Here is a 23,269-nt window from a genome sequence, read left to right as displayed (position 1 = left end):
CTGGTGTGCAACAATTTATGACTTAAAACTATTTTTCCAAAATGGCTATACCATTTTCCATTCCTAGCTGCAATGTACGCGAGGACAAGTTGTTCCACATCTTCATCATCCTTGTTTGTGATCTTTTAACTATTTCTAGTGTAGTGATTTCTTGTATTGTTTTTGCATTTTCCTAATGACTAAAGATATGTCCTTTATTGATATTTGTGTGCCTTCTTTTAGGAGGTATGTATTCAAATCTTTTGCCAATTATTCAACTGAGGTTTTTTTTTTTTTTTTTTTTAAGATTTTATTTATTTGAGAGACGAGTGGGAGAGAGCACAAGCAGAGGGAGCGGCAGAGGGAGAGGAGAAGCAGGCTCCCCCTTGAGCAGGGAGCCCAACTTGGTCCTTGATCCCAGGATCCTAGAATCCTGACAGGAGCCTAAGGCTCCTAAGACACTTAACTGACTTAACTGACTTAGGCTCCTAAGACACTTAACTGACTGAACCACCCAGGCGCCCCTGGGTTGTTTTCTTACTGTGTTTCAACGTGGTGGAATATATGTAACATAAAATTTACCATTTTAACCGTTTTTCACGGTACCACTTCAGGGCCATTAAGTGCATTTACTATTACCACTACCCATCTCCATAACTTTTTCATCATGTACACTGAAATTCTGTTCCTTTACATTTCTTCCCCCTTTCTCCAAGCCCCTGATCACTATTCTACTTACTGTCTCTATGAATTTGAATATTCCAGGGCAGCCCGGGTGGCTCAGCAGTTTAGCGCCGCCTACAGACCAGGGCGTGATCCTGGAGACCCCGGATCGAGTCCTACGTCGGGCTCCCTGCATGGAGCCTGCTTCTCCCTCTGCCTGTGTCTCTGCCTCTCTCTCTCTCTCTCGATTAAATAAATAAAAACCTTAAAAAAAAAAAAGAATATTCCAGGTACCTCATATTAATGGAATCATATATTTGTCCTTTTGTATCTATATTATTTTACTTAGCATAATAACTTCGAGATTCATCTCTGTTGTGTGTATGTCAGAGTTTCCTTTTTTTTTTATTAAGGCTGAATAATATTCCATTGTATGTATATACCACATTTGTTTATGCACACATCCATCAGTGGACATTTGGGTTGTTTCCATCTTTTGGCAATAATGCTTCTGTTGGATATTGGTATACAAATATCTGTTGAGTCCTGCTTTCAGTTCTTTTGTCTATATACACAGAAATAGAATGCCAGATCATATGGTAATTCTAAGTTAACTTTTTTTTTAAAAGATTTTATTTATTCATGAGAGACACAGATAGAGGCAGAGACACAGGCAGAGGAGAAGCAGGCTCCATGAAGGGAGCCCAATGCGGGACTTGATCCCGGGACTCCAGGATCATGCCCTGGGCTGAAGGCAGGTGCCAAACTGTTGAGCCACCCCGGGATCCCCTAGGTTTAACTTTTTAAAGAACCACTGAACTATTCTTTTTAAAAGATTTTATTTATTTATTTATTTAAGATTTTACTTATTTGAGAGAGCGAGCGAGCACACAAGCAGAGGGAGCAGCACGCAGAGGGAGAGGGAGAAGCAGACTCCCCACTGAGCAGGGAGCCTGAAGCTGGGTTCGATCCCAGGACCCTGGGATCATGACCTGAGCCAAAGGCAGATACTTAACTGGGCCACCCAGCTGCCCCAGATTTTAGCTTAATTTGAGACTGAGAAAGAGGAAGCAGGGGGCAGGACAGAGAGTGTGCAAGTGGGGGAAGAGTCAGGAGGCACTAAGTACAGAGCCCTATCCAGGGTTGGATCCCAGGATCCTGAGATCATGGCCTGAGCTGAAATCAAGAGTCAGATGCTTAACCAAGCCACCCAGGTGCCCCCTTAAATAACCATACTGTTTTCTCTCGAACACTCTGCCATTTAACATCCCAAACAGTAATATTTAAGGTTCCAGTTTTTCCAAATTCTCAACATTTGTTGTGTTCTAGATTTGTCGTTAATGGTTTTGTTGTTTTTTTATAATAGCCATAGCAATAGGCTTGAAGAGGATTTCTCTTGTGGTTTTCATTTGTATTTCCCTAATAATTAGTGATGTTGAGCATCTTTTCATGTTTATTGGCCATGTCTATTCAATCTGAAGACTCCTTTGGCATGTATTATAGCATAGGTGGGCTAGCAATAAATTATTTCCATTTTTTAAAAACATTTTTTTTATTTATTCATGAGAGACAGAGAGAGGTAGAGACACAGGCAGAGGGAGAAGCAGGCTCCATGCAGGAAGCCCGATGTGGGACTCGATCCCGGGTGTCCGGGATCATGACCTAAGCCAAAGGCAAACACTCAACCACTGAGCTACCCAGGCATCCCACATTATTTCCATTTTTTATGTGTTTGTGGAAATGTCTTTGTCTTCATTTAATTGGGTATAAAATTACTGGATACCATTTTTCCCCAGCTCTCTTAATATATTGTTCTATGGTCTTCTGACTTTCATTGTTTATAATTAGAAATCTGCTGTTAATCATATTTTTGGTCCCCTAAATCTATTATTTTCCTCTTGCTGGTTTCAAAAATTTCTCTTTATTTTTGGCTTTCAGCAGATTGATAGTTTGACAGCCAACCAATGATGTGGGTGGAGTTTAAGTTTAATTCAGCGATGTTAAGCCAGTAATGCTTTTACCCCTGCTACACAAGCTGTGTGTGGGTTGAAGATGTTATTCCTAAGAACAGCAAATTCACAATTTCCTCCAGACTTTTAATTTTTGCTAAGCTCCCTGGGGTCTCTTGTGTGAACGTGTAGTTTATCAATGAGTCAAAGATGTCCATAGAGTTTATTATTTCACCCCTTCTATGCCCATCTCATTCCCAGAATCTCCCCTTAAATTTCTAGCTACTTTGCTACCCAATCTAAATGGATTCTAACATCATTGTCTAGCAGACCTGTAAGTTTTCACCACTTGAGCTGAGGATTTAATGGCTTATAGGGTTGCTTGTTTTTGGAATTACTATAGTCTGGACTTTTATGGTTGAATCCTTGTGGTATAGTTTATTATGTTTCCTGCATTTCAGGTAAAATCCAGTTGAGGTCAGAAACAGATTCAAATTTTTTGGTTAAAATTCCTCTTATGTGGTGTTGTATACTTGCATCAGAAGGCACATAATGACTTGTCACTTTCTGTGACATGAACAGCCTTTGATTATTGTTTAGATCTCTTGGTTCATGAGGTGACATGACAAGATATTGATAATTTCTCATTTCTTATATTCATTTGAAGTCTTCAAAGAACTTTTCATGATTAACTGTTTGGTTTCCTTGAGGTTCAGTTTTTAAAGACAGAATAGTTGATTCTTTCCTTTTATTTTCCAATATTCAAAATAATTAGCTCTCTAGAATCTTCTAAAGATGCTTATTACTTTACCCCCATCTGTTATAATTTTTAGGAATTTAAAACAGTACTTTAAAAGTTTCTTTATACATGAACAGACATTTCTCCAAAGAAAATATACAAATGGCCAACAGACACATGAGAAAGTGCTCAAGATCACTCGGCATCAGAGAAATACAAATCAAAACCACAGTGAGATACCACAAGAGTCAGAATGGCTAAAATTAACAAGTCAAGAAACGACAGATGTCGGCAAGAATGCAGAGAAAGGGGAACCCTCTTAAACTGTTGGTGGCAATACAAGCTGGTGCAGCCACTCTAGAAAACAGTATGGAGACTCCTCAAAAAGTTGAAAACAGAGCTACCCTATGACCTAGCAGTTGCATTACTGGGTATGTTGATGTCCATCAACAGATGTATGGATAAAGATGTGGTGTGTGTATACACACACACACACACACACACACACACACACACAATGGAATACTACTCAGCCATCAAAAAATGAAATCTTGCCATTTGCAACAATGTGAATGGAACTAGAGATATTATGCTAAGCAAAAGAAGTCAATCAGAGAAAGACAATTATCATATGATCTCACTCATTTGTGGAATTTAAGAAACAAAATAGAGGATCATAGGGGAAGAGAGAAAAAGATAAAACAAGATGAAATCAAGAGAGGAAGACACACCATAAGAGACTCTTAATCATAGGAAACAAACTAGGGGCTGCTGGAGAGGAGGGGGTTGGGAGGTGGGTAACTGGGTGATGGACATTGAGGGCATGTGGTGTAATGAGCACTGGGTGTTATATAAGACTGATGAATCACTGACCTCTACCTCTTAAGCCAATAATATATGTTAATTAAATAAAAACTTTTTAAAACTTTAAAAATTTCTCTGCTGAGAAAAAAAGAGAAGTTCTTTTATAAATCTATTTATGCTTAATGCATATCAAAATTGAGGCATTATGTGATCCATCCCTTCCACTGTCACTTCCTTTCTGTACTTCAAATGTTTCCCCTTGTTTCCTTATATCTTACACAAATTGCTACCAAACAGACATATTCCAATTGTTCTGTAAGTTCCCAAATTCCTGCATTTTACCTTTTATGAGAGTGGTTTTAGCTTTTTCTTTTTTTTCAGTCTTTTTGAAGGTTATTTTCTATTTTTTCTAACTCCTGATACTGTATTACCAATTCAACAAATAGCACATAGCCTTTTTTTTTTTTTTTTTTTTAAGCACATAAACCTTAACTTTGGAGCACCTGGGTAGCTCAGTCATTTAAACATCTTGCCTTCAGCTCAGGTCATGATCCCAGGGTCCTGAAATCCAGTCCTCCATAGGGCTTCCTGCTCAGCAGTGAGTCTGCTTTCCCCTCTCCCTCTACACCCGCCCCCCACTCATGCCTGCTGTCTCTCAAAACCTTAATTTTGAATTGTAGCACTAATAAAAATATGGTATTTCATATTGTTATGGTTGTTCTATTTATAAATTTCAACGTATGGTAGTTATCAGGTTTGGGCTACTATTTTATGTGTTGGTTACTGATTTAGGAAAATATTTTCATGAATATTAAATGGATTCATAAGTAGAATCACTCAATTTTTGACAAACAGCATTTCTTAAAATGCTAAGACAAAAAGTCAGTTGGATTTCATTAAAATCACCTTATCTAATTAGTTAAATGAACAATGTTTTCGCAAATATAGAGAGTTATAAGAGAAAATTGTGAGATGTAAATTGGCTTTTGGTAAATTGCTTAGAGTACTTACTCCACCCAGTTCCAGATCAATCAGCCTACATTGATAAATGTCGCTTACTACAACTTCAAATTCCTGGAAAAAGAAAATGCAATTGGTTTAATTCAGTTCAGATATTCACTGCTAACTTAATCTTATGTGGCTGGATCACATGGTATATTGGACTCTCGTAGAACAGTGGATTTGAGTAAGTTCCTTCAGAATTGGGGACGGGGGAGGCCACCTGACTGGCTCAATTGGAACAACATGCCACTCTTGATCTCAGGGTCATAGGAGTTCAAGCCCCACACTGGGTGTGGAAAGTACTTAAAAAAAAAAAAAATAGTGGATGGGTTGGAGACAGTGATCGGTAGGTCTTCTATACCTGCCAAAGTACACCTTTGTGTAAATGGTAGAAACAGAATTCAGAGAGAGCACAAGCAGAGGGAGCAGGAGAGGGAGAAGCAGACTCCCCACTGAGCAAGGAGCCCAACAACATGGGGCTTGATCCCAGGATGTGGGACCATTACCTGAGCCAAAGGCAGACCCTTTAACCTACTTGAGCTACCCAACTTCCCCTAGAAACAGGATTCTAAATTCAGTTGATTTTTACCTAAAGTTCATGCTTTTCACTACACTGCTATATTGTCTGAAGATACGTCATTGCATAAGGCTATATGCAATATAGCCACTGAGCCACTGCTTTGAGCATAGGACTGAGAAGCATGGGAGAATTTCTGAAATTATAGTATATACAGGTGCCCCATGAACAACACAGGTTTGAACTGTGGTAGTCCACTTACACATGGATTCTTTTTTCACACATACACTGGAAAGTTTTCTGGAGATATGCTACCATTTGAAAACCTTGCAGATGAGCCAACCAGAGTCTAGAAATATGCCCCACCAAATTAAAAAAAAAAAAAAGGCATATGCAGCATATAACACATATATGCATACAAATTGTGTCAACTTTATGTTATCAGTGAGGCTTCTGGTCAGCAGTAAGCTTTTAGAAGTTTTGGTAAGTCAAAAGTTATATAGGAATTCTTTACTGTACCAGGTGCTGGCATCCCTAACCCCCATGTTGTTCAAGGGCCAAGTGTAGTTAAGTCAGAACTTGTCACCTATTAGTAGGTTTAGAAAATTTTATCTGCAACTTCAAATGCTATGTATATTTAGAAAATTGATCTCACCACCATGACCTTGCATTTTCTTTCTTTCCCAAACAGGCCAAAAATAAATTTAATGCAAAGCAAGAAAAACAAGCAGAATTAGAGTATTACAGACTTGCTGAAGCACTTGTGGCTGAAAAGGAGAAGGAATTCCAAGATTATGCCAGAGAAGTAATTGAACTGGAGTCTGAATCAACAAATAAATATATTTATCCTCTTGTAAAAGCTGTACAGGAAGGACATGGAGGTGGCCGTGGACCAGTTTTTGTGGACAGAGGTGGATTAAGACCCAGTTATCAGGCAAATGATGCCACTGGAGTCCAGCTTCCTTTTTATAACTCTCAGGGATCAAAATACAGTAATTTTCAAAAGTCTAAGGGAAGACTAGGTTTTACATGGTAGAAAAAAGTTTATTTTTAAGATTGAGAGGACTAAGTTGTAGCTAATATGAGCTACAATTAAGTCAATTTTATGCTTATAATTTGTTAATTAATCTGCTTTTAGGGATCCCTGGGTGGCGCAGCGGTTTGGCGCCTGCCTTTGGCCCAGGGCGCGATCCTGGAGACCCAGGATCGAATCCCACGTCGGGCTCCCGGTGCATGGAGCCTGCTTCTCCCTCTGCCTGTGTCTCTGCCTCTCTCTCTCTCTCTCTGTGACTATCATAAATAAATAAAAATTAAAAAATTTTAAAAAAATCTGCTTTTAAGTGCAATTATGTATATCTAATGGATTTTTCACTACCAAAGTTTAATAATTTGAATTCCTTTATTGATAACATACACAACATAGCGCAATTTTAGCCTTTAAAAAAGTTTTCAGTAGCATTTAGTCACAATATTAACCATTACCAGATCTAGTTCCAGAATGTTTCACTGCTCCAAATGCAAACCCTGAACCTAAGCAGTCACTTCCTACTTCTCTCCCTCCATAGCCTCTGGCAACCACTAATTGGCTCTGTCTCTATGGATTTGCCTCTTTTGGATACTTCATATAATTATATGGAATCATACTGTAGCCTTTTGTGTCTGGCCTTTTTCATTTATTTTCAGGTTTCATTCATGTTGTACCATTATCAGTACTTTGTTCCTTTTTATAGTTGAGTAATATTCCATTGGAAGAAGTTCTCTCTTCAGCAGAAATGTACATAATTACCCTTCAGTACTTAACTTTTAGTTTCAAACATTACCAATATTATTACTAACAGTAGGATTACAGAATTTATAACTTTTTAAAGTTTATTTTGTAGAGTGTAACTTGCTAGACATGTGCAAATTAGTTTTTAAGTTACCTGAAGTAATTTCTCTACAGTTATATGAGCAGTTTGATACACAGGTGACTGTGAGGGTGATAGCAGCCAATAGGACTCAAGGTTTTGAGTTGTACAATAATTTTCACATATCCCATTGGTAACTGTGTTTAATAGTGAAATACAAGTTCTTTTCCTTTTTCACAGGGCTACTAAATTGTTAGGTAATTCTTTTGCCACCATGTTAAAAATTACCCAGATGCTGGGGTGCCTGGGTGGCTTGGTCAGTTAAGTGTCAACCCTTGATTTTGGCTCAGGTCATGCTCTCAGGGTCCTGGGATTGAACCCCATGTCTGGCTCCCTGCTCAGTGAGGAGTCTGCTTGTCCTTCTCTCTCTGCTCCTGCCCTGTCTTTCTCTCCTTTTCTCAAATGAATAAAGTAAAAATTACTGGATGCAAAGGCTCGATGAACTAATAAGCCAGGAAACCTCCGCCATATATTTTTTTCTTTAAAATGTTTTAGAAAGTACTGTACATTATTTAGGGGTGATTACTAGTTTTGGATGAAGCTATCTTCACATTACAAAACAGGAAATATGTTTCTACAAAATGGTTCATTTCATAAATGTTTATAACCAACTTATCAGAGTGACAAACAAAAATTAAAGACATTACTAGTTTTCTTCCTATGTAAGCAGTTTGATTGATTACCTTTAATTGGGCTGGTCTTTCTACTGGAAGTAAGCCCATTAAAAACAAAAGGGCTATACAAAGTTTCAAAATTAATCACAAAACAATTGCGTGTAAAGAACTGAGTGCAGAGCACTCAGAACAGTGGAAACAGAACTGCTGTAATTTTCCAATATAAGAAATCCATAGCTAAAATGTGTGGCTAAGGTATTTTGGTATGGAGGGGGAAACCATGTAAAAATTATCAAACAGCACTTAAAAAGAAAAAAGAAATACTGGTATTAGGTTGGGAAAGATGTTTGAGAAGGAAACCTAGAAAGCAATGAAAATGGAAAAAGCAAATTGATACTAAAAGTATTTTAATACACAATTAATTTACACAGTTCATATGAAGCACTCACATTTTACATATTCTCCTGGCTAAATAAAGCATTTAAAAACACTCCAAAATTCGAGAATTTAGTATTACCTGTTAACACATACAAACCACTGAATGGCCAGAACATTTTTATCTAACCATATATTACTTTCAGTGACTAACTTTCAAGTTGGTGCATTTTCCCTAAATATATCTAATTTAAATAAAAATGAAACCAAACAAGAAACCAAAAACTAGACAATCTTTTACAAGTCAATTAACATCAATATGGCTTTACAATGTTAAGTGTTATATTAAAACTGGCAAGCACAGGATATAATACAGTGTTCCCAATGCTGAGAAATTTGGAGGAATTAAAAAGCAAATGGTAGCATTCCAGTAGACAATAATGCAAATTCCAAATCTAACCTTAAGTTTGCTGAGGCAAAAGACACATTGTAATCTGAAGCATTATGATTAAACATTTACATTAGAATTTTATCTCCAAACCTTCTGGAAATCATCACTGCTGACTAAATTCTTAAAGCAGCTCAGTATTGTTAAAACTCTTTGCTCAGTTTTTCCTAATACAAATTCTATATCCCCATGGGTAAAATAAAAGTATATTTTAGTTGATTTATCTTCATTATTTAGCTTTTAACAAAAATAAAGGTTGAATAACTAATACAACAGTAATTTTAAAAATACAAAACAAACTGTTATAGTTTATTTAATGTTTAACTATAAAAGTTGATAGTTTCAGAGTTTAAATTCTGTAAAATGCAGTTTGCAGAAAACAGTTTTAACAGTTACTAGACTAATGATAAAAGAAGCAGCATTTTGAAACTAATTATATAATTGTGACAACAACTTTATTCCTAAATTTCATTAAAAAAATATACATCACAGTGACTTTTGAGCTAGGAAAAGAAGTGCATTAACTTCACTTGAATTTATCCCTTCCACAAAGAGAGCAGCCACAACTTTTAACATCCCCACATACAAATATCCAATTCATTTATCAATCCTTCAAAGTACTAGAAACACACAAAAGAGAAACAAAATACACAGCATGGGCTTTTGGTAACACAGGACTTTGTTTTGAAAAAAAAAAAAAAAAGGCAGAAACACAACTTAACCCCACAACTCCTCCTATACCTGAAAACAAAACCCCTCAACAATCCCTTCTCCAACCTTGCTGATGGACTTTTATTTATGTGATTTTTCTTTTAATATTTACTTCTTGTATCATACCACAGGCCAGTTTGCATGTCTGAAGCCTTTAAAGGTAGCTGGGAAACCCACTATGGGTAGGTGTCAGTCAATGCTGCACTTCCTAGAGTTTATTAATTTTTAACTATTGCAACAACACAACTTTTCAGAATAAACAGGTTATAAATCTATAATCCTTGGAGTTTATTCATCTGTAAATGTATGAATACTAAACTGAATAATTACAATAAGCATGATCAGAAGACAGGAAATTACCCATTTTATGTATTTTTATAACAATCAACTATATATCATGTATATTTAAAGTACCTTCTGGTGAAGGTAAAGGGAACAAGTTACTATGGAAATTTACTATAAAAGATTCAAATTGTGATGAAAAAAATTGCTACCTGGAGTAAAGCACAGTGAGATACTAAAAAAACCCATACTAACTTGTTCCATATACTAACGTGAAAACAAATTAGAATTGTCCTTTAACATCACTACTCAAAATACCGAAACCCAATGTGTTCCTTTCTACAATATTAAGAAATGTTCACTTTTCAGTTTAATACCTTCTACCGGGTACAAGAATCAAAGGCCATTCAGCAAAGCCAATATGAATCAGTATCATACTTGTACAAAGATTTATCAGACACATTCTTTGAAACTTCTGTGAGGGCTTTAAGGTACTCTATGAGAAACTACAATGCTCTATGAACTCATTAACTGTGATTTAAAAATATTTTAAAGCAATCCAGCAGATTCTCTACTGAACATTAATCTCTCTGTAGTGTCAATTTCTGTGGCAGATGGTTTACCCCCAAAAAAGAATGAAATAATCATGAAAAAAATTCTCAGAACTTGCCAAACAATAGAATAAACCTATTAAATATCTTTAGAGGATATCAAGTCAAAGATAGTTTGAGGTAAACCGTAAGCTCAGACAGAACTATAAAATCAATTTGACAGTAAACAAAGAGCCGTCTTTCTGGAAAGAGGATATTCAAAATAAAAGCTAAAGGTGACACAACTATTAAAAATGTAATAAAACTAAAAAAAATTTAATAAAAGGACTGTTTGAGCTATGTGCTATTCTGATGCAAAGGCAGATGACATAGTTAATGCTGTTTAATTATTTTCTAAATGTTTTTTGTATTCTGAAAATAAAATCTACCTGATTGTCATCTTTCAATTTCTTCACTATATCTGTTCTACTGTAAAAACTAACAGCTTTTAAATGTCTATAAATGCTTAGAATGGAGTTGCTCTTTTGAAAACCACAACAGAATACTACTTATAGAAATTACTTTTTCCCGTATGGTTACTTATCTATGATTCTTAGTAAAGCTTTACAATCAGACAACATGTAATAAGTATTTTTACTTAGCATGGGTTTTTGTTGTTGTTATTAGAAATCCTTTCTTAAATAGCACCTTTCTTAAAGCTCAAATAGTTTATAACGAGATTTTTAAAATGCAATTTACTGAATTTAAGACAATAACTAATTTAAGATATGTAACAGATTATACAGCTTGGGAACTCAAGGTTCAATCATCCCTAAGGTAGGTTTGTGGTCAATCATCCCCAGATTATCATAAACATCTATCACTTTTATCGTCAGGAAAAAAAATTTAGAAAAGACTTCATTGTGGATATTTGCTTCAAGATATTCCAAACAATCTTATAATCATTATCTATTATTCATTATGGAAACAACTACCACAATGCCAAATATGTCATTACTGTATTAATCAATAATGGGAAATATGTTAAGCACTGCTTTGCTCAGTACAAACAGCACTGAGTCTAATTACTGGATTTACCAAGAAGCTACCCTGGTAAAAGAGTTGACACTACATTGACAAATATTAAAGTACAAAACACTCTAAAGGCTACTATTAATTTCTGAAATTTCTTCTCAAATGAGGAAGGTTTTCTGTTTGCTGGATGTTCAATATTTTATTTTTTATTTAGAAGAAAAATTACAGGAAAAAAGGCCACACATCACAAAAATAGCAATATACAACACACAAAATTCTAAATGGACTTTGGGTATCTTTTATTGTTTAAATTTTGCAACTTTCTACTCTACGCTATGTGGCAATGTTACACACGCCAAGCTAAAACAATGTTAACAGTAATGGTATAAAGCCATCTGAATAGAAAGAAACCAGAGTCATAAACATGCTATACCCTATTGTGATACATATATAGAAAAGATGCATTTTCTTGCCATTTGAAACTCACTACTATGAGTTAGAGAAGCCAGCTTAAGTTAAAAAAAACAAAACATAAACAAAAACAAAAACAAAACAAGTACCATGCAGAATTAACACTCAACTCTATATAGACCAGTGGCCAAAAAAAAAAATCTCGGAAGTTAGTATATCAATACTAACAATTTTTAGAATCTCACATAAAGACCTGCACAAGTGGTATGTTTTAGTGAGAAAAATATCTTCATTTTAGAGAAAGGTAATGAGAATAATAATAACGCAATGTTCCCCAAAGCAAAAATTTCATCTTTTGAGACCAAAAGCAACATAGAATTGAGAATTACAATCTGAATTTCCAAGGTATAGTTCCTGTCAGATGCTGTATAACAGCAAATCAAACTTAATCCTTTATCAGCTGAAAAAAGTACTCAATTATTTTTGTAGACAAGTGAAACAAAACTAGTCAGGAAAAATATTAGTATGAATCAAGCTATTAGTGGAATTATAAAGAACATAGGAAGTGCAATATAAGTAACTTTTAAAGCACAAATTACTATAAAATAAAAAGTGATGACCTAAGATCTCAAATTATTAGGATCCTGCTTTTCTGTTTAATTAAAAGCTGCAGCTGCTGCAAGCCTCTATTTAAATGCAACCATAAAATCTATACAAGATTTCTTCTAACTAGTGGCTTCTAAAGATACTTTAATCATGAGAAACACAAGCTTCTGTAACAATGTATTCCAACAATCAGTTATGCTTGTTTTGAACTGGCTGATCACACAAACTGGGATGTAGAATAGCATACTTGCTACTGGCTGATTGTTGCAACACAAAAATGCATACATGAAATAGTTAAACACAGCACACAGTATTACACCAAAGTGTTTTTCTCATTTCAAGTTTATTAAAACTTTAGCAGTACAAATTATCCAGGTTGCAGATTATCAAAAGATCAACTCAATGAAGTCCACATTAAAAAAAAAAAAAAAAAAAAAAGACAAACATAAAACCCAAAAACAATGAAAAGAGGAAAACAACATAAAGGAGATTCATCAGCAAGTCTCTAAAACTTAAAATTTGAGACAGAATGGAAATAAGTTTACACAACTCACTCATCCACTTTTGTCTTCATCTGTTCCAGGGCTTGATTCATGATCAAATTTTTTATTTTTATCATGTATGTGGTCATTTTCTTGACCCTTTGATTTTTGGTTTTCTTTTTCCACTGAGGATCTGGTCTTCTCGTCATCCTTATTTTTCAATGTGGAGAACTTTAATTCATTGTCCTGACTACTTTGTTTTATTTTTGAGAATGGACTTTGATCTCTCTCAGCCTTTTTTTCCCTGTTATTTGAGCTATTATGATCACGATTTTTAGAGTACATTCTCTTCTCACCCTCAGAATTTTCTTTTCTGTGTGAACTCTTACTTTCTTGGTTTCTGTATTTTTCCTTGTTTCTACTTTGACTTTCTTCCCTCTCTGAGCTCCGTGAATCTCTCCTTCTCCTTCTCCTATCTTTACTTCTCGATCTTCCTGGTGTTGCTCTTCTCTCTCGGCTTCGAGACCTTCCTCTTCTCCTGTATTCCTGTTCTCTGTATCTATGGTAATCCTTGCTTCTGCTGCGATCTCGGTCATGGCTTCTAGATCGCACTCTTCTGCTCCTGTCCCTACTTCTGCTCCGTTCCCTTGTTCTACTGTTGTAACTGTGCTTGCCTTTAGTTGTATCACGCTCTCTACTCCTAGACTGTGCACGTCTATCTTTTTCCTTACTTTTATTATGATCATGCTCATTACTCTTTGATTCTAACTGTTTAGACTTCTCTTTACTTCTACTCCTTTCCTGATCTTTTCCTTTAGAATCAGACTTTTCTTTTTCTTTAATAATCTCATGATCCCTTTCTTTACTCCTTGACCTCATCCTCTTTTCTTCATGTCTATTATGCTTTGTATCTCTTTCTTTACTCTTTGATTTCTCTTTGCTTTTACTCCTACTTTTAGATTTGGCCCTTTTCTTCACTTTGTTTTTATTATACTTCTCATCTTTTTCTGAATTTCTTCTGATGTCTCTCTCTTTGCTGTTAGATTTGTGATCTTTAACTTTCTTTTCCTTTTCATTTTTTCTGTTTGGACTCTCAGACACATGCCTGTGATCAATTACTTTTTTCTCTTTTATTCTAACTGGGCTTCTTTGATTTTCTTTTATTTCGTTTAACTCACTCCTAAAAAATAAGGAGAAAAAAGTTTTCTGGAAATTTTATTAGGAAAACAATGGTATCCATTATTAGCCAAAATGGCACTCTATATCCTTTAAAATATTCAGAAACAATTTAAATAGCTATAAATAAACTTTATGTACAAAAGTAAAAAAAAAAACAAAAACCAAACTTGTCACTACATTTGAAATAATATAGTTAATTCTTACTTATCCCCTTTGATCCATCTTTCACCACTTGATACCCTCATTCTTTGTGCTCTCTGCATCTCTTGCCTCCAATGTGGAGGAGTCTCACTACGTCTGAAACGATCCCTTGATCTGGATCTAGAAGGAGTTCGGTAACGCTTAAAAAAATAAAAAGGGAAAAAATTTAATGTATAAAAATATAAAAGCATTACAATAGCTATAGCATATACATTTCTAGGTTCAAATAAAATATCTGATATTTCTATACCCTTTATAATAAGGAAACTTCCTAATTTTTAAGAATGAAACCTGTGGAGCAAAAATACTTTAAACATTCACTCTACTATAAATTCCAAATAAAAAGCATTAACCACATAAATTCTAGCCACCCTTGTCCTCTCCACAGAGCTGTCCTATTTTAGTTATGCTACTGGAGCATAACAGTTACAACTTGCCAAGTTCCAATTTGGAAATAAGTATTCTTGATATTTCAAAGCAAATATCCCATATTGTGAGAATAATTGAGTAAAGGCATAGATGTTCATTTATTCAAGCAATATTTACTCAGCTCTTGGAATGGCCAACAACTTTATTATGTATTGATGAAACATTAGTGAGCCAAGACATATCTCGATTTTGCCCCTCTGGAATTGAATTCTACAAGGCTAAGAGAACCCATAGGCAGATATATATTCACAAATATTAACAAGCCTAATTCAGCTACAATTAGAATCAGTATAAAAGAAGTACAAAATGCTCAGAAAATATGTAACAAAGAGATCTGGCCTAGTACAGGGAAAGTTAAATGACAATTAAAATCTAAAAAACTAACAAACATGCATGAGGAGTTACATAGGCTAGGGTAAGGAAAAGGTAAAAGTGTGAGGATGGATGATTAAGGAAGAACATGTGAAACATAAGAAATAATCATATTTGAAGGTCCTGTGATGGGAAAAAACACTGCATTTTTTTTTTTTTTTTAGAAAAGATCATAAGATAGATCAGTATGGCTAAAGACAAAAACTGCCAGGGAAAGTAATACTAAATAATACTGATGAGGCAAACAAGGACTAGTTTATGAGGTCTCATTGGATAAATCCAAAATTGTTAACATGGCCTAAGATTGATGGCAAAGGAGTGACATTTTCATTTTTAAATGAACATTTTGGATGCTATTTAGAGAACGAATTCTATCAGTGATTCTCAAAATGTAGTCGGGGATCCCAAGATTTTATATTATATCATGCCATTTGCCTTTTTCTCTTTCACTCTCATTGTACAGTGGAGTTTTTCAGAGACTATGTGATGTTTCCAATATCTTTCCTTTCATAGCTAATGGAATGTACGCTTATACATTTTTGTATTTTAAACAGTACTTGGTTTTAATTTCTAAAACTGTAAAATATCGATAGATATAACCCAAATCACAAAAAGTTCTTTTGGGTTCTCAATAATTTTTTAGGAGTGTAAAGAGATTCTGGAACACCTGGGTGGTTCAGTCAGTTAAGTGTCCAACTCCTGATTTCAGCTCAGGTGTTGATATCAAGGTTGTGAGTTCAAGCTCTGCATTAAAAAAAAAAAAAAGTGTAAAAGAGTGTAAAGAGAGATTCTAAGACAAAAATGTTTGAAAACTGCCATGAGAACAGTTAGAAGGAAATTTCTACTTCAGAAAATATACAAAGGGAAACTGAATTAAAATGGTGGGAGTGGAGTCTGAGAGAAACAGATGGATTTCAAGGTATTTAGAACAGGTTGAAATGAAAACATGATTTGGTGATAAAGGAGAGAAATAAAATGATTTTGGGCTATAAGTAACTGCACAGATGGTGGTGTCTAAAACTGAAAGTAGGAACCTAAAGGAGGATCACCTGGTCTGAATAAGAAGTGTTTATGCTCAACATTATCTAGACTGAGTTTGATGTGTTTGTTAAACAATTAGCTGACTGTCAAATAAGTCTTGGTACCAAACAGCAAATGAACATTTGGTAATTATCAACATATAGGTAGCCACTGAAACTGTGAGTGATAAGACTGCCCAAGGATCAAAAGGTAAGAGTTGGAACCCTGAGGTACTACTATATTAAGGGCCAGTTATAGTAGCATTGGACATTTAAAATAGACTGGCCAAGAGACTGAAAGAAAATAGGATGGAAGCAAGTGGAAAGAGCATTACAGGGAGGGAGATTAAGTAAGACAAAGGCTGGAAGGACCTATTGGATTTTGTGACATGTAGCCAACTGTGTATCAAGTGCTATTTTCAGCAGAATGGTAGAAGACAAATTAAAGTGGTTTAGAAATAAGTAGTGAAAAAATAATATACCAAGTATAGCCACATTCCTAATAAGTCTTGAAAACACAAGAAGATATTCAAATTCTGATGGGGAGAATCCAATAAAGAGAAAGAGGATGAAATATAAGCACAGGGTTAATTTTTATTAATTTTTAAAAAAGATTAGAGATACAGTGATCAGGAAGTAACAAGGAGGCACAAGAAAGATACTCATCTCATTTTTACCATGTAGATGTAAAATCTATTACATCCCATGTATTTTCAGTCTGGAAGTACCAACACAAAGAAGTTACTATAAAAAGAGAACATATAATTCAATACCCCTATCTAAATTTTAGTTACTTATGTATAAAAGAATATTTAAGAAACACTCAAATTATTTATGATAAATACAATATTATTAAGATTTCTGGGAAAAAGAATCACCTACCCTTGGTCCTCTTCCTTTAATTTTCCTGCCAGACCTAGTAACTAAAAGTCGCCTCTGATATGAAGCAGGCTGGGAGTTAGGTGGATTACTAGAAGGAAGCAAAGGGAAAATTAAAATATACACAATTCAGTATTACTCAGCCAACAAAAAAAAATGCAATCTTACCATTTGTAATAACGTGAGTAGAACTAGAGGGTATAATGCTGTAAGTCAGAGAAAGAGTTATCATGATTTCACTTATATGTGGAAGTTAACAAGACAAAGGATCATAGGGGAAGGGAGGAAAGAATAAAATCAGATGAAATCAGAAAGGGAGACAAATTATAAGACTCTTAATAATGGGAAATAGGGATCCCTGGGTGGCGCAGCGGTTTAGCGCCTGCCTTTGGCCCAGGGCACGATCCTGGAGACCCGGGATCAAATCCCACGTCGGGCTCCCGGTGCATGGAGCCTGCTTCTCCTCTGCCTGTGTCTCTGCCTCTCTCTCTCTCTCTCTCTCTCTGTGACTATCATAAATAAAAAAAATTAAAAAAAAATAATGGGAAATAAATGGAGGGTTGCTAAAGGGATGGGGTAACTTGGTAATGGGCACTGAGGAGGGCGGTGCTTGATGTAATGAGCGTTGGGTGTTGTGTGCAACTGATAAATCACTATACCTCTGAAACTAATAAGATACTAATTAGATTTAAATTAAAATATTAAAACATAATATAAAATGAATCTGGAGAATTAGCTTTACTGATCTAAACTAATAAATTTAAAATCTTATACATAATCAGTGGTTTTCAATGTTATCAATTCCTAGTAGGTAGTATTTGGAAAAGTATGGGAGCATTTTTCGACTGCCAATGACTAGAGAGTGCTACTGGTACTTATTGCCACAAGTTAAGAATGCTAAAATCTTACAATGCACGAGGATGAAGAACTATTCTGCCCCAAAATGCCAGCTGTGTGCTGAGAAACACTGTTAAAAATAACCTTTCTAAAGGTGAAATTAACTTGACAGTGTTAAGGAAAATCATCATAGAAGAGCTGACAGTGTTAAGGAAAATCAACATAGCTCACCACAGGCTGTATGACACTAAGAATAATTTTAAAAGTATCTTATTTGAGGCGCGCCTGTGTGGCTTAGTTGAGCATCCAACTCTTGATTTCAGCACAGGTCGTGATCTCAGGGGCCTGGGACTAAGCCCATATTGGGATCTGCAGGGAATCTACTTGAGATTCCTTCCCTCTGCCCCTCTTCCCACTGGTGCACACACACTCTCTAAAATAAATAAATAAAATCTTTAAAAAACAAAACAACCCCCTACCATCTTATTCTAAAGTAGTTTATAATCCTATAAGCAACTGTTCACTGTTAAAAGAACTATAGAAGGGCAGCCCTGATGGCCCAGTGGTTTAGTGCCATCTGCAGCCTGGGGTGTAATCCTGGAGACCTGGGATCGAGTCCCACGTTGGGCTCCCTGCATGGAGCCTGCTTCTCCCTCTGCCTGTGTCTCTGCCTCTCTCTCTCTCTCTCTCTTTCTCTCTCTCTCATGAATGAATGAATAAAATCTTAAGGGAAAAAAAAAAAAAACTACAGAAAAGATAAGTACTGAGAAATAAGCAGACACAAGCTGATGTGAATTAGCAAAATGTTTATATCCTGGTTTACACCAAAAAAGGAAACGGTTTTCAAAAAATAATGAGTTAATATTTAATTAGTACCAACAATATTCATGTAAGTTATGTTCGAAAGTTCATTTTTAAGTAGCTCAAACATTCTCTCTGCAATAATCTATTTCCTTAAAAATATCCTTTCCTAATACTTAAGGAAAAATTAACTCAATCCAATCCATCAAAATTACCCCAAGTTTCAAATAAGTTTTGGGTTTTTGTTTTTTGTTTTAAAGATATTATTTATTCATAAGAGACACATAGAGGCAGACACAGGCAGAGGGAGAGGCAGGCTCCTTGTGGGGAACCTGATGCAAGACTCGATCCTGAACTCCAGGACCACGCCTGAGCCAAAGGCAGATAGATGCTCAACCACTGAGCCATCTAGGCGTCCCTCAAATCAGTTTTTTTTTAAGCTAAGATTTATTTTTATTTTTACTATATTGTGTAAGTATAGGGGAAAACTCAAAATTTTATTACTTTTATGCTATAACAACACATTTCTAATAATAAATAAAATGATTTCAATCTTTTTTCTACTGTTGGACATAATTATTAAAATGATTTATAAAGAACAGGCCTACTAATACTAATAATGTGAATTTATGTACAAAATTCTCAAAGAACTTGAATATGGTATCAATTTTCATTACAATACTATAAATCAGGCATGAAAAACAGCATTTTTGCCTATTAGACAAATTGGAAAATAAAGGTTCTTACTTGCTTATTAGTTTAATATATACAAATTACACAGTAAGATACTTAGCTTGTTTTAAATGGAATTGGTCTGAAATTGCCAAAATGCCAACAAAGGCATTTTGTGGTGCTTATTTTTCAAAAAAGTAACTTTTACTCAAAATCTGTTTGAATTCAGTTCTTTTAAGCTATGTGGTTAACAAAAAGGAGCTTTGCTAACATTATCCTATAAAAAAAGATTTCAATCTTAAGACAAAGTCATCAGTTAAATCTTGTTTAAAGTAAGTGAAGACTTAAAAGAATGTAGAACACTCTACCAGACAGACACATTAACATACCACTCTCTCTCTCTCTCTCTTTCTCTGTTTTTCCTCTCTTTTTCATCAGCTTTAGGAGGACTTTTTCTCATTAGGAATCTATTTTCAGGTATAGGAGGGATCTCTTCTGGACGGACAGTAGACTGGGGTTGTGCTTCAAGATTTTCAGTCTCACTTTCACTAGATGCACTTAACAGAAAACACACAAAACAAATTCCATTTCATTATTACGTATCTATCCCAAATTTCCAATTGTTGGTATTTTCTTTATAAGATATTACAATAATATATGCCATCCTGCCCACTCCCCCACAAAGATGCATTAACACAGGGAAAATCCTCCTTCATTTCTCTGACAAACCAGCTAACCAACCCAAAACCAAAATCAATGATTTCTGTTATTACATTCTCAGAATTTTCCAATAAAATGAGTCTAAAATATGGAACTCCATAAGCCATGCACTGATAAAATACTTAAAATGTAGGCAAATAAATTAGTTGCTTTAAAGGCAATAGGCATATAATGACAAGTTTTAGTATAAGAAGATTCAGACAAAACAGAAAAATATACTGTCATTATTTGCTTTTACCCTTGTGCTTGCATAGCAACAAAGGAAATAAAGGACAAAAAAAAAAGCAAGAAAGACTGCTATAAAACATAAGGAAAATAAATAACCGGTTTCCTATAATTCTCGTTAACGCTAAATATTTATCTCCTATGAAACACAAACCTATAAAACCAAAGCATCATTTCACTGAGTTCAGACAAACTAAAATGAATAGTTTTGTTGAAAATGGAAATGAAAAAAAAGGAAATGAAATGTACCTAATATAGACTATAGAATAAAAATGGTCTTATACTTCATGCAAGAAAGTATTTCTCACTTTTTTAATATTGCTATACAGTTTATCCAAAATCTCAATAGATTTACTTATAAACTGAAGACAATTCAAATATAAAGCTAGTACTATAAAAGTAAAATTAAGACCTTTTCTTGCTTTTCTTTCGCTTCTTCTTTTCTTTCTTGTGTTTTCGGGAATTTTTCCTATGTTTCTTTTTTCTTTTTTTGATTTCTCTTCAGAAGCACTTTCTGAATCAGAAGAATCAGAAGAGGACTGAGAATCACTTGAGCTATCTGAGTCACTGGATGAAGAGGAGGAGGAGGAGGAGGACTTATGTCTTTTCTTTTCTTCTTTCTTAGCTTTAATAAAAAAATAAAAAGGTTTTGGTCAGCATTTTTTAGATAAACTTTTAAGTGAAAATGTAAATTGCTGTAGATTCTAAGTCCATTATTTAACACTTAGCTCATCCACCATTTGAACTGAGGGAGTACAGGAAAGGAGCAAGACTTAGTCAAGACCTTAGTAGTAGAATCTAGATCTCTGGCTTCATGGATTCAAAGTTGTATCTACTTTGCAATTAATTTTGGAAAAGTTACAGGTAAGTCTAAGACTAAGTTGATTTTAGACAAACACTTAAATGACATTATCTAAAAAGGCACAGAATTTTAGGACTCCCAGATTCAAATCTTCTTGTGGTTTTCAACTTTTTCTTATTATCAAAGAATAGAGGCAGAACTGTAGGAGAGAAATAACCACACAAAAAATTATTTTCTTGGAATGGCCAACAACTTTATTATGTATTGATGAAACATTAGTGAGCCAAGACATATCTCGATTTTGCCCCTCTGGAATTGAATTCTACAAGGCTAAGAGAACCCATAGGCAGATATATATTCACAAATATTAACAAGCCTAATTCAGCTACAATTAGAATCAGTATAAAAGAAGTACAAAATGCTCAGAAAATATGTAACAAAGAGATCTGGCCTAGTACAGGGAAAGTTAAATGACAATTAAAATCTAAAAAACTAACAAACATGCATGAGGAGTTACATAGGCTAGGGTAAGGAAAAGGTAAAAGTGTGAGGATGGATGATTAAGGAAGAACATGTGAAACATAAGAAATAATCATATTTGAAGGTCCTGTGATGGGAAAAAAACACTGCATTTTTTTTTTTTTTTTAAGAAAAGATCATAAGATAGATCAGTATGGCTAAAGACAAAAACTGCCAGGGAAAGTAATACTAAATAATACTGATGAGGCAAACAAGGACTAGTTTATGAGGTCTCATTGGATAAATCCAAAATTGTTAACATGGCCTAAGATTGATGGCAAAGGAGTGACATTTTCATTTTTAAATGAACATTTTGGATGCTATTTAGAGAACGAATTCTATCAGTGATTCTCAAAATGTAGTCGGGGATCCCAAGATTTTATATTATATCATGCCATTTGCCTTTTTCTCTTTCACTCTCATTGTACAGTGGAGTTTTTCAGAGACTATGTGATGTTTCCAATATCTTTCCTTTCATAGCTAATGGAATGTACGCTTATACATTTTTGTATTTTAAACAGTACTTGGTTTTAATTTCTAAAACTGTAAAATATCGATAGATATAACCCAAATCACAAAAAGTTCTTTTGGGTTCTCAATAATTTTTTAGGAGTGTAAAGAGATTCTGGAACACCTGGGTGGTTCAGTCAGTTAAGTGTCCAACTCCTGATTTCAGCTCAGGTGTTGATATCAAGGTTGTGAGTTCAAGCTCTGCATTAAAAAAAAAAAAAGTGTAAAAGAGTGTAAAGAGAGATTCTAAGACAAAAATGTTTGAAAACTGCCATGAGAACAGTTAGAAGGAAATTTCTACTTCAGAAAATATACAAAGGGAAACTGAATTAAAATGGTGGGAGTGGAGTCTGAGAGAAACAGATGGATTTCAAGGTATTTAGAACAGGTTGAAATGAAAACATGATTTGGTGATAAAGGAGAGAAATAAAATGATTTTGGGCTATAAGTAACTGCACAGATGGTGGTGTCTAAAACTGAAAGTAGGAACCTAAAGGAGGATCACCTGGTCTGAATAAGAAGTGTTTATGCTCAACATTATCTAGACGGAGTTTGATGTGTTTGTTAAACAATTAGCTGACTGTCAAATAAGTCTTGGTACCAAACAGCAAATGAACATTTGGTAATTATCAACATATAGGTAGCCACTGAAACTGTGAGTGATAAGACTGCCCAAGGATCAAAAGGTAAGAGTTGGAACCCTGAGGTACTACTATATTAAGGGCCAGTTATAGTAGCATTGGACATTTAAAATAGACTGGCCAAGAGACTGAAAGAAAATAGGATGGAAGCAAGTGGAAAGAGCATTACAGGGAGGGAGATTAAGTAAGACAAAGGCTGGAAGGACCTATTGGATTTTGTGACATGTAGCCAACTGTGTATCAAGTGCTATTTTCAGCAGAATGGTAGAAGACAAATTGAAGTGGTTTAGAAATAAGTAGTGAAAAAATAATATACCAAGTATAGCCACATTCCTAATAAGTCTTGAAAACACAAGAAGATATTCAAATTCTGATGGGGAGAATCCAATAAAGAGAAAGAGGATGAAAT

General features: G+C 34.8%; 2 protein-coding genes across 3 annotated transcripts in view; one reads left to right on the top strand and one right to left on the bottom strand.

Moving 5' to 3' along the window:
* CCDC173 (coiled-coil domain containing 173) overlaps nt 1–6,908 on the top strand; it is a 38,540-nt gene extending 31,632 nt beyond the window's left edge. For both annotated transcript variants that reach the window (XM_041774096.1, XM_041774095.1), the window contains one exon: nt 6,345–6,908. In XM_041774096.1, the coding sequence (XP_041630030.1) occupies nt 6,345–6,689 (345 nt within the window). In that variant the 3' untranslated portion in view covers nt 6,690–6,908. The remainder of the gene's footprint in view (nt 1–6,344) is intronic.
* Nucleotides 6,909–8,567: 1,659 nt separating this feature from the next.
* PPIG (peptidylprolyl isomerase G) overlaps nt 8,568–23,269 on the bottom strand; it is a 57,818-nt gene continuing 43,116 nt past the window's right edge. The window contains exons 13-14 of the mRNA XM_041773715.1: nt 14,438–14,574; nt 8,568–14,234 (exon numbers count right to left, since the gene is read on the bottom strand). Of these exons, the coding sequence (XP_041629649.1) occupies nt 13,127–14,234; nt 14,438–14,574 (1,245 nt within the window). The 3' untranslated portion in view covers nt 8,568–13,126. The remainder of the gene's footprint in view (nt 14,235–14,437; nt 14,575–23,269) is intronic.

The sequence above is a fragment of the Vulpes lagopus genome, chromosome 11, assembly GCF_018345385.1.
Source record: "Vulpes lagopus strain Blue_001 chromosome 11, ASM1834538v1, whole genome shotgun sequence".
NCBI classification, from domain to species: Eukaryota; Metazoa; Chordata; class Mammalia; order Carnivora; family Canidae; genus Vulpes; species Vulpes lagopus.
Note: the sequence above shows the minus strand (reverse complement) of the source record. Positions and strands in the feature narration are given on the sequence as shown.